Source organism: Protopterus annectens, chromosome 2.part0 (genome assembly GCF_019279795.1).
Source record: "Protopterus annectens isolate FY-2018-M chromosome 2.part0, PAN1.0, whole genome shotgun sequence".
Lineage (NCBI taxonomy): Eukaryota > Metazoa > Chordata > Ceratodontiformes > Protopteridae > Protopterus > Protopterus annectens.
In genome coordinates this window covers 187,075,909-187,093,993 of record NC_056728.1, presented here as the reverse complement: position 1 = coordinate 187,093,993, position 18,085 = coordinate 187,075,909, and the positions used below count along the sequence as shown (strand labels likewise).

The following is an 18,085-nucleotide window of genomic DNA, read 5'->3' as shown; positions in this document are numbered from 1 at the left end:
TTATCTGTACTTCTCTATTCTATACAACCTATGTGGTGTATTTGCTTGTAGACGAAGGAAATGTTTACTTAAGTGCATGCAGGTTTATTGGCATAATTTATTTAGCCTACCCTTTTGGGGGGCACCTGACATCTGGAGCAAGAAAAACTGAAAAAAATGGCGTCGGCTGCATCTTTTATACCCCTGGCACTCTGACATCAGGGAAGAGGTGACAGCAACCGATGCCGGACCAAGACTTTGGAATTCAGGCCGACTGCAGGTAGCCTGCCAGCAGGATAACCCAAGAGTAATGACTGCAACAGTGAATACACTCGAACATCTACATTTATGGTAGGTACACAACTGTACTGTCTTTGTATTCTATAATGGGTCTATGAGGGATGAGTACAGTAGGACAATGACCTCCTTTTTTCTGGATGAAAAGCCCTTAGTGATGAGGTGTGCCACATAGAAGGATTTCCTGACTGTTGTGACGATGTGGTTATCTAAGGTGAGACCACTGTCCACCTGTGCCCCTAAGTCTCTTATTACACTTTTGGTGTTTAGTGTACTGCCACCTATGTGGTAATTCACGGGTACATGTTTTTTCCCAAAGGGGATAACTATACATTTCTTGGCATTGAGCTTGAGCCCATGGCTCTGGCACCAAGCATATGTTTCTTTAAGGCCCTTTTCCAGATTTTCTAAGGGATTCACTAATACCTGATCCAGGTTTGGCAAAAACAGAATCATCAGTCTCAACAAAATGTGGGTAAACAGATGATGTGATGTTGTCAGTCTCGCCTTTATTCTCACTGGTAGGGTCGGATCCGATCCGTCGGATCCATCTCGGCCATTTCTCCAGCTCAAGATCTTCAGCAAAGCTTGTGGGCCTTATTCTTTACCCATAATGCATCCCTGCAACTCCCACTGACATTGTTTGCTGCGCAGCAAAGAGGTTCAACAGCACAGCTCTGGGCTAAGTGCTTAGTTTTTTTTTTTTCTGGAGTTTTTCTTAAAATTGTATTCCCTTTTCTATTTCCTTTTCTTTCTACAAATAGCTAGTCTAGTTGTAACAACTTCTTTTCCCTTATTTGATGTCCATTTCAATTAAAGGGAGTCTAAGGAACATCTGATTTAGTTAGGGAACATTCCTTTCTCCTTTCTTGTTCTTTCTTAAAAAAAAAAAAAAAAAAAAAAATAGTACATCTATATTTATCCCATGTTTTACACACTTACATTAGAGTTCTATTTTAGTGTGTGCTTGTGAGTATGGAGTCTGTGTAAGTCCGTTTAAGTTAGAGGGCTTATTTTTGTGACACTGGAAGTGACTTTGCTCTCTGTTTCTTCCCTGGCTCTTTAGTCATGTCGCAGAAACAGGATAGTAAGCCCTTGGGCTTTAAAAAATGTAAAAAGTGCAGAAAGAAGATGACCCTTAGCAATTTGCACATCCTATGTTTGTATTGCATGGGGTCTTTTCATCTGCAAGAGTCTTTGTTCCATTTGCCACAAGTTCAATCAACGGGCATTAATGGAACATAAAAATAAGCTTATTTTAAAAGGACTTATGAAATCACTTTTCCCTGAGTCTGTATCTCCCAAATCTTTTGACAAACTTGCCAAAAGACCTTCATCGGAGCTGAGATCCTCGTTGGAGCCGAAGCAGAAGGCTCCAAAGTTATCTGATCAGAAGACTATCAGAGTAGACCTCTCCTCCTGGTTCCAAGACTCCCTCTGAGTGGAGAGTTTCTTTAGTGCCGACTGTTACAACAGAGCATAGACATAGGAGCCAATTCACCTGCTTAGAAAGTTTCTTCTTGGCTCAATTCTCCACTGCTAACTAGATCAAGGTCACTACCAGGAGCTTATCTGATGAAGATATGGATAGGGTCATAGAGAAACTTTTGAAGACACCAGCTTTGACTAAACTACTGTTGAATCTGAGCCCAAAGGAATCGGATCAGACTCAATCCCCCTCTTCTACCGCAGTTCCTCCTCGATCCATCCCCCTGCTTCAATGCCAGAAGATTCCAATATCCAGGTTGTGTTGGTGTCGGGTCCAGGATCCATACCTTCCTCAGATCTGATATCTGCCTTGAGTGTCTCTGTGCCTTTGGAGCAGATCATCTCTGGGAGCCGACACTGGATCTGACTATGCCTCTAGGGGCTTCGGCATGGGTGAATTCGGCTCCTGCCTCTGGTTTGGAGCCCCTCTCTTCTGCTCAGAGATTCCTTCAGGTCCGACAACTAGTTTGTCAGATCCTGGAAGTTCCTCACAGTGGGGAGGGTCTGCCTTCGAGGCGATGAAGAGGGCTTTGACTACTACTCAGTCTGTCACACAATCTCCTTTGAGTCTTCCTCCTCTTCAACCCGGATGTCTTTATCTCCTCGTATGACCTCTCAGCAGGTCCGTAGAGATGACAGGCCTCAGGACGTCCCTCAGGGTACTGCCCAGTCTTCCGAAACCTCTCCAGAGTATCCCTCTGAGGAGGTCCCTCAGAAGAGAACATGAAAGAGGAAGCATCTTGACTCCCTGCCACCACCTCTGAACTGTACACTTTTGCCTCATATTTTTGGTGTGTTCCTCTTAAAATTTGTAATTTTCTGGCAAATAGCTGAGGATTGAAGTCATTAAATAATGACAAATATTTGAATGTAAGACTCCACATCCTTCAGAAAATTTATGCTAATGCAAAACCTATTATTCTGTCAACTTTCTCTGTTTGTAAAATCAATATTTGAAATCTGTCCCTATTTTCCCTCCATCATTTTAGGCTTTGTCCAGATTTTTTGCTCTAAGAGGTTGAGAGGTAGTCCCTGGAGGATTCCATCACATCTGACACTGACCTCGATGAAGCAGAAGCGTCCCCACAATCACTTCCTGAAGATGTCTCCTTTGGAGACATCCTAGAAGTTGTAAAACAGAGAGGTGATTGGCAGCTGTCAACCCCTTTGGCTGAGGAGTCGGTTTTCCTGAAGGCCTTTGTGTTTCGCCCATCAACTTCTTGGGTGGCTCGTCCTTTAGTCGGGCTGGTGGGATTAATTCCACAGAATGCTTTGGAGACCTCAGACACCATAGCCCCTACTCCTAGAAGGCCAAATAAGTACATTACTGCTCCAAAAGAGAAAAGCTTTTTAACAAAGGGTGTAGTGGTTGATGTCACGGTCATGGCGGGAGCCACTAAGAAGGAACTTTCTGAAACTAGTTCTTCTTTCCATCCTGCTAATAAGGACACAAGGACGATGGATAGGTATGGGAAGCGTGTCTTCTCATCACCGACCTTTGTTTTGCGGTCTCTGAATTAGCACTTCACTAGATTACAGAGCGACCTGGTTAAGGAATTATCAGACTCTGTCCAAGGGGCCATAGCTTATGCAGCAGCAGATAAAATAAATGCTCAGCTTGCCACCTTGAATTTCAGTTGTTAACTCATCCATGCGACTCATTTCTTATGCAGCAGATGGAACGAGTAGGGCAGCAGGCTGAGGTCTCTCTCTCAGGAGGCAGTCCTGGATGCATCTTTGTGATTTCACGGACCCCTTCAAGTCTTCTTTCGTTAATGCCCATTTTGATGGTTCGTCTGTTTTTGGGCAGAAAGGGAAGGAAATGTTTACCAAGTGTGAACAAGAAGGCAAGACCATTGTCTTCCATTGGAGTACATTTTTCCACTCCTACCAGACCCTTTCCCAAAGGTCAAAAAGGTAGTGGGGAAAATGTGGTTCAGAAAAGCTCAAAGGTCTTACCAAGGCACTCAAGGTGAAAGTTCCCCTAGAGCAGTGATGGTGAACCGTTTGGGTTTGGTGTGTCAAAAGCTCCTAGTGCAAAATAATTTGGTGCACTTCACATGAGCAACGAATGTAAAAGCAGTGTCTTTGGTAACTCTGGTGTTGTTCGCTGGCGTGTCACCCAAAATGTAGTGGTGTGTCACCTATTACACACGTGTCATAGGTTTGCCATCACTGCCCTAGAGCTAGAGGGGGGGGACAATAATGGAAGATGCTACCCACATGCAGAGGAGGTCTGCAGAACCAGGGCTGCAGAGAATCCTTCTTTGGGAGACCCTTCCAGCGTTCCTGAAGGAGTGCCTGGTTGCTCGCCTCTGGAGGCTGTTGGGGGGTGATTGTGTCTACACTAGGAAACCTGCCTAAAAATAACAAATGACAAATGGGTGCAAGACATAATATCCAGAGGTTATACCATTCCCTTCACCTCTCATATCTCCACAAACAAATCTGTTCCAGATATTCCACCCAAAGAGAACAAGCAACATTAGAAATTCAAAAGTTGCTAAGAAAGAGTCATCCAAGAAGTCCGCACAGACCAGAGAGGATCCAGAACTTACTCAAGATTATTTTTAGTTCCAGACAAAACACTGGACTGGTGACCCATTTTGGATCTCAGTAACCTAAACAAATTGGTAAAAAAAAAAAACAAGTTTTGGATGATGACACTGGACTCAATAATTCCTTTCCTAGGAAAAGACAATTGAATGTGTTGTGTAGACCTTCAGGATGCATACTACTACATACAAATGGACAGGCAGTCCAGGAGGTTCTTGTGCTTCGGCTGGGAGCTAGTCATTTCCAATTTCAAGCTCTGCCCTTGGTCTCACTACAGCCCCCAGAGTGTTCACCAAATGTATGGTGGTAGTAGTGGCTTGCCTGAGATGCAAATGATTCTGCGTGTTTCCATACTTGGACGACTGGCTCATAACTGCCCCGACCAGGCATCATTTGCTCCAGTCAAGGGATTATGTCCTTCAGCTCTGTTCCTCCCTAGGTATTATCGTCCATTATGAAAAAATCTGTGCTAGAGCCATCTCAGAGTTTAATTTTCATAGGAGCAGAGATGAACACATCCACTCAAATAGCAAGACTTCCTCAGGGAAGAGCAGACTCCCTCCGTCATTATGTGAGAATTCTAATCAAGAAGTCAAAAGCTCCCCGCAAAACTAGTTCTTCAGGTGCTAGGGAAAATGGCTGCAGCTATTGTACTAATTCCTCTAGCTCTCCCTCACATGAGGGTCCTCCAGTGGTTGCTTTTTGCTCAGTGGTCAATCTTGGATCTCACAGTGTCCCACAAGATGCCTTTAAAAAATATCTTCAGTGGTGGAGTCACTCAACCTTAGTGTCTTAGGCCTGTCTGTTCATTCCTTCTTATCCCATAGTCACTGTGACCATGGACACTTCCCAGATTGGGGGGGGGGGGGGCATTTTCTAGGGAAGACAATTCAAGGCATCTGGCAAGAACACGAGGCTCATCTGCATATAAATATCGTAGAGAGGAGAGCAGTGCTTTTACCATTGCAGGCATTTCAGGACTCTCTTCCTTTGGGAACGATAGCAATTCAGTCAGACAACATGTCTGTAGTGTGGTGTATAAACAAACATTCATTAAGGTTATTGATGGCATGGTGTATAAACAAACATTCATTAAGGTTATTGATGGCAGTGAGAGGAAATTCCTCTTCTTTGGGGGGGGGGGGGTTCCTCATTCACCAGTTTAGACTCTTTTATTGCACCCTTTCCTTCAACACATGTCCCAGCGAGTGATAGAACCAGTTCCTCCTCCTCAGTTTGAAAAATTTGTTTATTCAGGATATTTTTAGTGTCAAAGAAAAGACCAAAAATGCTTGCAGACCAGTTCTAGATGTTTCTTTCCTAAACCTGTTTGTGATGGTGCCCAAGTTCAAAATGTCATTGCACAACCTGTTACTACTACTTCCTCATTCAAGTAACTTTAGATTTAAAAAATGCTTAGCACATCCCTATTCATCTAGACTTCAGGTGTTAAGATTTTGTGCATCTGGATCACATTATCAGTTCTCTGCTTTACCCTTTGGGACTATCCAGTGTACCAATACTGTTCAAAAAGTGTCAAGCTCCAGTTATAGCTCATTGCAGGCTACAGAGTATCCACATTTTTCCATATTTAGACTACTTGCTTATCAGCACAGTCTCACTCAACAGGCATCCTGTATTCCATCAGAGCAAAATTGTGTGGCAGACAAGCCAAGTAAGACAAGGGCAGACCCTCATAAATGAAAAATAAATCAGGGGTTTTCCAAGATTTGATCCATCTGTGGAGTTCAAGTACACCTATTTGCCTCCTCTCTGAATGATTAGTTGGCAAACTTCTGCTCCAGGACTCCATGCAAGAAGAGATGGAAGACAGATGATTTTTCCTTTCCTTGGACTAAAGCTTTTCTGTATTCATTTCCACCCTTTCTACTGGTATCCAGGGTACTTCTGAAGATTCAGAAGGAATGCCCCCAATATCATTATGGTGACTCCCTTTTGGCCCAGAAAACACCTGTTCTCCCTTAATTTGGAATTGGCCAGGTATAATTACCACAAGTTTTTTCACACAATGGATCTGCTCATAAAAGATCAGGGGTGTTTGATGCAACCTGACCCCAGTCAACTTCAGCTGATGCCCGGATAACGGGGACTTAATTCCCTTTAGGCACCTGTTTACTGAGGCTTGTGTAGCAGATATTAATGGAGGCAAGAAACCCTGCTACTAGAAAATCGTAAATTAGCAAATCGAAAAGGTTTTCTAGTTGGTGGTTAAACATCACAAGCACCCATTCGGGGCTAGTTTTCTCTGGTTTTGCAATGTTTGTGTGAGTTACTATGTTGTAGTCTTTCTTAATCCTCCATCAAGGTTCATTTATTGGCCATTTCAGTATGTCTGCTTCACGAAAACCAGTGGCCCCTCCCTGGGATCTTAATTTTGTGTTAAAGCTAACACTTAGTCAATCTGAACCAACTAATCTGGTTAATTTCTGGTTCTTAACATGGAAAACTGTTTTATTGATTGCTCTGATCTCTAGAAGAAGAGTATTTGAGTTGCAAGCTTTTATGGCAAGTCATCTCAATCAAAATTTCTATATAGACAGGGTTTCTTTGAGAAGTGATCCTTCTTTTATGCCTAAAGTGCTATCACAGTAAGCCAAATTGTCCATCTCCCTGTTTTCATCATCTTGTTTTCTTTCCTGAATCTAAATTGAGGGAGAAAGGATCCATAACTTGGTTGCCCACAGACAACTCTGGTACTATCTTGGCAGACCTACGTCTTACAGATTTTTGATCAGTTGTTCTTTTCTTGTGAAGGTAAAAAGAAAGGCTGTTTTGACACAGGTTGTCCTGTTTCCAAATGGTTGTCTCAGGCTATTACCTTTTGTTATGCTCGCCACAACAAAACTATTCCCGGCAGGGTCAGGGTCCACTCTACCAGGACCTTGGCTTCACCTGTGTGTGTGCTTCAATTTTAAACTCTTAACTTACCAGGCATCAGTAACTATGATTTTGGTGCTTAATTCAGCTGAATCATATAGTAGGCTGCCAGCTCTTTGTTTCCTCCCTCCACCAGCAACAAGAAAGACCCATGCTAGGGAGTCCTTGTCTTTTAAACAGGCTTCATATGTGCCTCTGCCACTGATGGGTGAATCTGATGAGGCCATATTTGCTTCTTCAGACCACTTTTTTTTTTCCTTGGAACCGTGTGGTGCAGCACCTTCAGCCACCAAGTTCCATGCATCAGAGACTTCATCTGTGGGTATGAAAGAACCACTCTTGTTGATTCTGGAGGAGGGAGAAAAAGACAATGTACAACCAAGCCAGACCAACATTCGCAATTCCAGAGTTGTTGCTCCTTTGTCATCCTTTTCGCAGGAGACAAAAAAATTGAAAAGGAAAGTTAAAGACTTGGCTTCTCTTCATAAGGCTCTAAACAAAGAATAACATTTCGGCTTAGCCAAAGATTATCCAAGTCCTTAATTCATTAAACTCAGATTCCTCACTGAACAGAGAGAGAGAAAGATAATTTCCTCTGGTTCTGATAATATTTGTCAGTCAGAACAACTGAGATTTCTTCAGACATTCCCCAAGAAGCCTTGTATTTTTCTGAAACTTAAATTAAGGAATTGATTGTGTGAACAAAGTGAAATTGCATTTCTAAGGAAAAAGAAGTATTATGTTTCATTGCAACTGGACATCCCTCAGCCTGCAGCTGTTCCTCCTGTGTTGCCAAGATTAGAAGTATTTTAACAGCCTGCAATTTTATAAGGTTTTGTAGACTTATAAATAATATTTTTACATGGATTTTTTGACAATGCCTTTAGCTGTCAAACCCTTTCTAAGGGTTAATCCTATTTCTTCAGATAAAGGTAGAAAAGCTGCTGAAATTGGGAAAGAAATGTACTCTTCTATTATTACACCTTTCAGAATTCTAAACTGCTAGGGGCATATGTTAAACAATTTCATGTCTTCCTTGAACAATATGAGAAGGTTAACTGCTAATCTCCCTTTCTCAGAGAAGAAAGTCTCACAGAGCAATGTAATAGGTACATATATTAGTACTAGGCTAACTGCTGTTGTGTGCCAATTTAAAGACTAGCCAATTACCCTATGTGAGAATCAAACCCTGCACATTGTGTCTGTAAGGTAAACACCTTAACCATTATGGCAAACTCACAGATAACAAAACACTTTGAAATGCTCATGTGATTCTGATCACATGATCAAGAGCAGTTGCCACCTGCTGTTCATCTGAGATTTGCATGGTTGCATTCACAAAATCTGTTGAAATTTTTTGGCAGCCAAAAGCATCAAACTTAAAAAAGCCTTACTATATGTCTAGGCAGTTCAGATCGGGGGTTCCATCTCAAAAGAATAATTTTCTTCGTTCCAGCCATGTACAACAGTTTGCTTCTCCAACTGTAGGGAAATTTTAAATCTGCCATCACATTTCAGCCCCAAAAAACATGTTCCCATTTATCTAGGTTTCCCATCACACTTCCAGCATTTGCTATCCACCTGAGGAAAAATTTTCTGTAGTCACCAAAGGGAAAAAAATAATTATGCAATACTTAAGGCAAAAATCCTAAACCTTCTAGACTTTGCATACTTTGGAACCATATAAACATGCCATTAATTGTCTGAGTTGTAACAAAAAAGTGAATAACTTCCTTGGATTTAACAAAATGGACAGCTTTTCTGTGTGCTGAGGACATTGGATATCTCCAGTAGACTGGGTTGGTTATGTATAATTCAGAACGCTGCAGAAGTAGAGAAGAAGAATATTGATCTTTGCAGCTTAGCCATGAAAGATTTACAAAGCTTTGAAACAAATTATACTGTTGTATTTGGATGTAATGGAGTAATAGTTAATACAGATGTATCCACAATATTACAGTATTACAATAAGCAATATTCACCTCCCCCAGTTAATGAATTTTGTGGTAGAAATGATTAGCAGAAAATTTGGAGAAGGTGAAATATTTCAGTAATCAGTACTAGAATAATAAATACGTAGACCAGATAGTCTTCTTTGCGAACTCTCTTCTGTTATGTTTAAAGGCACAAAATGAGCTTTTCTTTTCTGTGTGAAAAGAAGTGTGTGTTTTGCAGCCTTAAAATTTTTAAATTATAAAGATTACTTCAGCATACAGAAGACTACATGTAGTGAGCCTGCTTATGTTATTAATTTTCATGGGAGGGCAGGGTGTGATTGTCATTCTAGGTTCCAGTGATAAGCTGCATTAGCATAGGATATGTAATTATACATTAGTTATGTAATTGCCAAAATGTTAATCATTAGTTTCTTGCCAAACTGTTAAAGAAAAAAATTACAAAAGAAGAGATGACTACATTTAGTCTCCTGCATTCTGAAGCAATATTAAAAGCTGTTTGTTTATGCAGGGTTTTCAAACCATTTGTTTTTGTATAAAGACTGTTTGCATGCATAAAATTACATGCATTCTTTATATAAAACAAAAGGTCATTTTGTGCCATTAAACATGATCTTTAAGTGTTCTGTGTTGTGTAGTAAGTATAGGAAGGAGTATGCTGTTTTGTTTGCATTAGATACTGGTTTAGTAGCAGCTGTGAGAGATCTATTTTTAAATGTTTATCATAGGAGGCATGTGGAACATATGTTACTGATAGTAAACTTTGCTGTATTGAGTACATTAAGAAGCACCTGCTGTTCCTACTGAGAAGCTGTTGGAAGAAGACTTAAAAAATGCTGCTACACTCCATCACTAGACCCATAAAATCAGGGATAAAGATACTTCTCATTCATGGTATGCATTAAAGTAATTTTGCAATGGCACCAGTAATTTTTGGACATGACAGGACATTTTGCATTATTTTTTTATTTAGTTTTTAATTCATTGGGAGCAAGAGTTAAGTGTGTGGAATTAACGTTTGAGTATATCAGTACATATACCTTGAAATGAGGTGCAAGTTTTCCAGCCTTAGGGGGAAAGATGTCTCCCACCTTTAAGGAAAAATATTAATCCACAGGGAAAACTGGTACTACATGAGCATCGACTTTGCTGGCTGAGCCTCCTTAAAACCAAGAAGAAAGAACTACAAACTGTAGACACCCTCATTTGAAACCCCAAAATAAGCAAACCTGTATAACTTGTTTAGATCCCCGTACTTAGAAAAATAAACAGAGCTTCATCAAATCTAACTACAGTTTACGTGATCTTCATTATTTATGTATGCTTTAACACACAATTCATTGTCAGTTCACTTGAGCTGTTGATCAGAAATGTATGCTATAGACTGTTTGGCCGAGCTGAAGTAGGCTAGGTCTCATCTTTCTTCCTGTTATGCATATCTATTCTTTTCGGTAGTTAATTTTATTTATTTTACATTTGTTTACCAGGAAAGTCTGACTGGACAAAATGTCCTTTTTCAGTGGAGGTCTAGGGAGAAATGCTACACATTTATAAATAACCATAAGATGCATATACAATGTACAGATACAAATATTGATTCATTCTCAGATACAAATACAGAGTGAAAATACAAGTTATGCATTTCACTGATACAGTCTTATAGTATAGATAGGAAAAGGAGAATGGCAGTACTGTGATTGCAGGTAGAAAACAAGCACGTTAAGTATACATGTGCTTAGTACGGGTATACTATTCAAATACAAAAATAACAGGTTGTGTTCCTTTAGCTGCCTTAAGACATCTATTTCCTAATGAGAGTTTGTGCAAGAGCAGGTCCATGATTCTGATAGATGTGATTTGAGAAGTTTTTTTAAAGTTGGAAGTGTTAGTAGTAGTTCTGATATTTAATGGCAGGGAATTCCAAGTTTTGGCTTTGCAGTTGGAGTAAAGGGAAACTCCAGCTGCATTGTTAGGTTTGGATGTAGGTTATAGCGTACATACTATATTCCCGTCCTATGCAGGTAGTGCCTCATTGATGCAGAAACTTCATATACCTCGTGTCACTAGTTATTCATATCCATTTGTACATCACCTTATGTGTGATGTGGTAAGTAATTGTTGCCATATTAAAAATATGCATGACAACTAGTCATGTTATAACCCTTAAGTGTCGTGTTGTTGTATCATAATTGCAGCTTGTCAGGACTGTGCTGGGAACTGTGTAGCTGTCTCAGTGACTGGACATGTTTACCCGGTATTTTATATGTCGGGTAATATGCCACCCTTTCCATGAAAGAATGAGTATATCCAGTAATGTATCCGTTATAAGTAGTGTGCCAAGAGCCATATAAGGGCTCTGCATGTGCCAGGTCTAAGGTAACTTAAGTGCTGAACCTTTTAATGAAAAGGAAGGCACCATAGTCTCAGAACCCTTTACCTGGGCTTGGGGAGGTTCATGGCAAAAACTTGAGAGATAAGAATCTGGTTAGCTTACTATGCCGATATAAAGAAAATGTATAATTAGGCCTTGATTAAAACAAAAAAAAAAAAAGAAACTTCAGTTGATAGCTGTTCAAAGTAATGCAAGTAAGTAAAATAAACTCAAGAATCTAAAGCACTTTCTCCTCTCCATCAGTAAGTAGGTTGGGCTTTATCATATCAGTAAAAAAAACAGTACAATGACATCAAGTGCACTGAAATGGTTAACTCCACTAAATAATAAATGTGTACGTAATGAAGTTGATGATGAGACCAGAAAAAAAACAAAGCAACAGATTTACTAACATTAAACAATGAGTGGTTATATTCACGTAGGTTAACTACTACAGGACCAGGATGAAAATATTAACTAAGTTAACATCACAGGTTTAGAAGCAGTTGTTCATTTATATGTAACAATGCATTGTGGAGTAGCATTTTCTCAGTCTAATTTCCAATATGTAAGTATTAGAATTTCTAATAAGCGTATGTTTTATAATGATCCTTCAATAATTTATACAATGATTTATTACTGGTTTACATGACAAAGTATTATTTATGGTATGTGAAGAGTGTTTCACTGCCTAAATTTCTGATCATGGGATCATAGGAGATTACTAGGCTATCAACACAGAGGTCATTTTAAACATAGTCATTTCAACCCAATGTAATATCATAGAAGTGCTAGTCACTACCCAAGATTGCATTTAGTGATGATTGCCCATGTCCAGGAGGGGTGTGAGCACTGTACCCGTAAGAATTTATGGTACCCCATCCAATTGTCCAGGTTCCTCTTGTGTCATAGAGGTGCTCTGTTTCACATGAATTGGAAACCTGTTTCAAAGACGTGGCAGTCACCTGGAGATGAATCTGTCCCTCCAGCATGTACTATTTAAGTTGCACACCATATTTTAACTTGCAGCATTACACTTCTCTTTTAACATCAGTGACTTAGGTGGTAGAAATCCATTTTCATTCTGGTTTGGCTTACCTTTTTAAACACCTTCATTAAATTATCACTTAAGACATAGGTGAACATTCATTAACAGGAAAAAAAATGAACTTTTTTTCATTTACACGTATTACACATAACGTATATTTTCTCTCCCTGTAACCATCTTCAGTCCAGCATTACATAAACGTGTTGAATTCCTGCCTTCCCTTAAACCTCACAATTCTTCTCTTGAACATTATTCTGCATGTACTGTTGCAACAATTTATTTTATTTCCATGTAATTTGCACCTTTGCTTTTCTAAAGATCTCTCTTCCAGTTCTTTTATCTCTTTTAGAATATTCAATGCTTCATATTACAGATGGTTTAGACTTTGATTTTCATTTTCTAGTAATTTTTTTTTGGTTGCTAACATAATTAAAATTTATTAATTAATACTGGGAAAAGCCGAACGAAGAAGAAGAAGACCTTAATATGTTTAAGCAATTCAGATCCTGTGCTCCAGCTCAAAAGAAGAATTTCCATAGTTGCACCCATTTGCTCACCCAATGTTTTTGACAGAGTACTCTGCAGGGAATTTTTTAAATCTGCCAACTCATTACACTTCCAAAACATATGTTACCTCCAATCACAACTCCAACATTATTTACCTGAGGAAAAATTATTTGCTTTGCATGTAAAAATACCTATGCAAAGATCCTAAACCTTCTAGATTTTGTTGCATACTTGAGACGTATGTCCTCTCATTGTTCCCTTGTAAATTGCTTTTCCAGTCTCTCTCTTCCCAGTCTTTTCTAACCTCTTCTGAGTTATTTATATAGTTATCATGGGATATTTTATATGTCCTACTAATTATCTCCTTTTAAACAGCAGCTTCTGTTCTAGATTCAACTAAAAGCTCTTACTGGAGCAGGTCTTTCACTTAAGATTATTACCCTATCAGTTTCTGTTTTCCTATACTCTAATATTACAGTCCCTGTTGATGAAGGCAGTCTCTAGCCTAAAGTCCAAATGTTGTCTTGGCCTTATCCCACTCTTACCTTTCCCTCCGTAGTTATTTGCTGCAGATACCTTGGTTCCTTTGCCAGTTTTTCCCAGTAAATTGTAGCCTCTCTTGCCTATTTTCTGTATCCTTTCTTTCAGTTGCCGCTATTGGCAAAATCTCATTTTGCCATTCTCGTGTTACCTTGGTTCTCAGAATATTTTCTGCTACTTTATGAATTAATACAGAATCCTACTCTTTATTTCTTGAACATCCCCCTACTTCATCATCAGCCCTTTCCATTTTGAATGGAACCTACTTCTGTTATGTATATGAGCTGTTACTGTGTAGCTCTAAAATATCTCTTCATGTCTTATTTTGGTATATTTCGATTTGATGTCTGCCTGTAAAGGCATTGTTAGACATGCTTGGATGTATATTCTCACCTGAGTGGAGCTCAGAAACTGAAATGTTTGGTCCTTGTGTACAGTGCTGATATCCCACAGTTTATGCCTGTATGGCATGCATCTTTACCTGACTTGTTTCTTGCAATTTTGCACTGCCTCTGCTCCTTTCCAAAATGTTGCCTTGCATCTAGATGTAGATTATTTCATACGCAGTGATAAACAGGGGTCCATAGTGTGGTGGAGTAGGAGAGGTGTGATGGAAGGCCACACTCCATGTTCTTTCTGTTCCTTTTTTTGTTTTTTAGGATTAAGTTAAGAGACATTATAGGTACGCTGCATTAGTTGGTGTACGCCAACTGTTCTCTATTCAGAGACAAATCTGTTTGGGTAACTGCAACTAAATTGTGTGGATTTTAAGTTAAGGTCCTATGTTTTTTAATTTGCCTTTTCTGTTTGCCCTTTAAATTCTTGCAGTATGTTTGTTTGCTAACCAGTTAAACTGGCTAATACAAGATGCTTTTCAGCCATTAACTGGGTCACAAAGCTGGACAGTATCAGATGCAAGTATACTTGCAAGTTGGTTTCAGATATGCACAGTATACAAGAGATCATTAAAAATTACAGTGTGTAACTGCTACAGATAATTGTAAAGGTGTACAATTAATTTAATACTGAAACTGTTAAGCAGTGAAATAAGCATACCCAGAAGTGTTTGGTGCATTAGCGTGGTACAGTGTTGTATACTAGTAAACATAAGTAAGGTATTTTACAAAATAAACAATTCAGCAGTTGAATGAGTATCATACAGAAAAAAAAATAAACTGGTTTGTGCAGAAATTCTGTTAAGTTTTCAGTAATCAATGATAAATCTGTTACAGCTATAACAGTATTAGGTGGATTGTTTTAGGAAGCAGAGGCCAACTTTGTGAATGATGATTAGCAGAGAGAAATTGAAAAGTAAGGTCTCAGTAGTTTAAAGGTGTTGGTACTATGTAGCATGCATTTTTAGGTATGTACTTTAATTTGTATGCATCATAAGTACTGCTCAGGGTAAGTTAATAAATGACTGGTGATAATGCAGTTCGATAACTTTGTTCCTCTTTATTTGTAGCTGGTGATTAGAGTACACATGTCTGATGATAGTTCCAAAACAATGATGGTGGATGAGAGGCAAACTGTTCGGCAAGTGTTAGACAATCTCACAGACAAGTCCCACTGCAGCTATAGTTTAGATTGGTCCTTGGTAGAAACCATTCCAGAATTACAAATGGGTGAGTAGCAATTTGATATTCTGTTTACTTTATAATTGCTGGCAGTTCACTTTAATTTCACTAGTAAATTTACTTTACTCCTGTCCATAAACTTAGCAGTTTATTGTGAAATCATGCCACAATGTGCGTTATGTATCCATTTTATGGATGATGGTAGTGGAAGCTGTCAAGATGGTGTGATTTAAAACTTTTTACATATAATGGTAGTTTTAACTGCTAAATGTGATTTTACAGAACACGTATTTTGACCTATATCCTATCCCTATTGTCTTTACTGTACCCGGTACAAATATTTCCCCAGTCTTTCCATCCCTGTTTTCATCTTAGTAGCTGCCCTTTGTGCCCTCTCTGCCAGCCCAATCTCCTTTTCCCCTGAAGTTTACAGAACTGCACACCAAATCCGTATGCAGTGAAAACATGACTCTTGCTTCCTTGCATTCTACCCTTCTTGCACTGTATACTAGTTTTCTTGCCTCAGTAGTCATCCTTTTCCAGGTTCTTTTCCTGCCCTGTTCATTTGCAACATGTAAGATTCTTACTCCACTCACCAGGTTATTACAGCAAAAGTGCGTTATACACCTGTGTGTTTCTATAGGGTCCTCTTCAGACTAGATACCTGTAAATTACTCCTACTGTGTTTTTGCAAAGGTATTATATTTGGGCAATTGCCTTGTAGGGTAACGGGAATAGTTTGCTGGAAAATGGAAATTTGAACCTATTGTATAGAGGAAAGGGTGTAGAAATGTCTTAAGACTAAGTAAAGCAATGGATCCCAATGATATTTAGCCCTTAAAAGAACTTGTAAAACAACTAGAAAATCCACTTGTAAGGCTGTTTACCAAGTCATAGGGTTAAAGAGTAGTTTATCAAGTAATGGGATTAAACAGTAGTTTCCACAACCACGGGATTGCAGACACAATTCTACTTCATAAAAGGAGAAGCAGCAGAATAAAGGTTAGAACCAATAAGGTGAATTGCTTTAGGGTATAACGTTTGTGCTTATGATAGAGGAGACCCTCCTGTGTATGCCTGCTATGGGGCTGTCCTTGGTATCTAGTCATGAGAGCTCCTACCACAATTGTATATGTTTGGTCAAAGAGGAAGCTTTCACAAAGTACCCTTCCCTTGCTCAGTTTCTCCTTTTATACTTTTTGTTTTGGCTTGGCTTCATGGTAGATGATTAGTGATCTGCTACTTGATATTTTTAGGGTCTCTGTTGGTTCTTTTTTTTTTTATTTTTCGGGTGCAAGGACAAAGTGGATAGCGCCATCTACTTCTTTTTTGGATCCTAAGTCCTCGGATCTGACAACCAGTTTAACTGATAGAAGTCATACTTCAGAGGATACACTTGAAGTCTTTTTCTCCTCCTTTACCCACTAAACGTTTTCAGACTTAAAGGAAACACTCTAGACCATCATCCACAGCATCTTCCAGGTCTTCAAAGAGTTTGACAGATGTGTACGTGGACAGGATAATGTGGAAATTTTTCAGGGCTCAGATCCAGATGGGGGTCCTGCCAGCTCCATCCCCTCATGGATCTGTGAGTGCACCTGCTATGTCCATTCTCTCTCCTCCGATCTGACTGGTGATTTCAAAGTCGCAGGATACGAGATCTCCAAGAAAATTAGCATTGGATCCAAGGAAAGTGCTTTCTTCACCTTTCGACTGTGTCCCTAAATGGTTCTGCTCTGATACCCTCTGATCAGAGCAGGTCTCAGACCAGAAGGTCAACACCAGGTCTTAAGGGTTGGGTTCTGTCCCGACTTTGTCAGATCCATCTCTTCCTGTCGGAGCCTCAGCCCTGGACAGATCTGAGCTAATTCTCTTCATGAGGCTCGAATCCAGGGGGTGGCCCCAACCTTTCTTCCTCATAGGCTACTGTTCCAAAGAGGGGGCTGAGAGGTTTCCCATGGTCCTTCAACATTCAAGCTGGTAGAAAGGGCTTTCTGTCTTCACCGAGAACCATCCTTTCTTATCTGGGATCCTACCCATCTCCCACCTTTGGTTCTAAGCTCAGAGGCCATCAGACCTATTCCCCAGGGACAGCCAGTTCTGAGAAGTCTCCAGATAGTTCCCCTAGAGGAATCCCCCCTCCACCTTCTGATACCTCTCCTGAACACCCGAAGGAGGAGGTTCCTTGGAAGACGATGTGTAAGCGAATGCACATAGACTCTCCAGTGGGGTCTTTCACAGAAGACACTCAATTTTATGAGGGAGAAGGATTCCCCAGATCGCCAACTGATGACATCTCCTTTGGAGATATCCTCGAGATCCTCAAACAGAAGGGTGGTTGGTCTTTCCCAATCTCCTTCTCCTGAAGAATCAGTGTTTCTGGAGGCTTTTGATTCTGGACAGTCTATGTCTTGGGTGCCACCCCTCTTCCCGGCAGATGAACTGATGGACTTTGTTTCCTGCCAGGCCTGGAAAGAACTCGACACTGTTGAACTTATCCCCAAGTGCCCAGACAAATTTCTGGTCTCTCCTGTTGACAGACCCCACTGGAGCAAGGGAGTCCCGGTTGATGCTGTAGTGGTGGCAACAGCCACCGAGAAGGAGCTAGCTGCACAAAACTCCTTTGTCCATCCACTGAACAAAGAGTCCAGAGCAACGGACAGGTTTGGACAGTGAGTGTTTGCTTCAGCTACGTTTGCCTGAGGTCATTTAACTACTTGAACACACTTCACTTGGATATGGAGAGATTTGACTAAGAAACTAGAGAAAACACTGTCTGGGAGTCCATAACTGTGGAGGATCTCAAAAAGACTTCCTCGCAACTGGCCACTATGTTGTCCATTTCTAATGCATCAGTGAGGCTGATCTC

The 18,085-nt window shown here is 40.1% G+C and overlaps 1 protein-coding gene across 3 annotated transcripts in view; it reads left to right on the top strand.

Annotated features, from left to right (window-relative positions):
- The window catches only part of RAPH1 (Ras association (RalGDS/AF-6) and pleckstrin homology domains 1), a 2,904,638-nt gene that overhangs the window by 2,037,322 nt on the left and 849,231 nt on the right, over positions 1-18,085 (top strand). For all 3 annotated transcript variants that reach the window (XM_044060647.1, XM_044060646.1, XM_044060645.1), the window contains one exon: positions 15,105-15,264. In XM_044060647.1, coding sequence (XP_043916582.1) covers positions 15,105-15,264 — 160 coding nt within the window. The remainder of the gene's footprint in view (positions 1-15,104; positions 15,265-18,085) is intronic.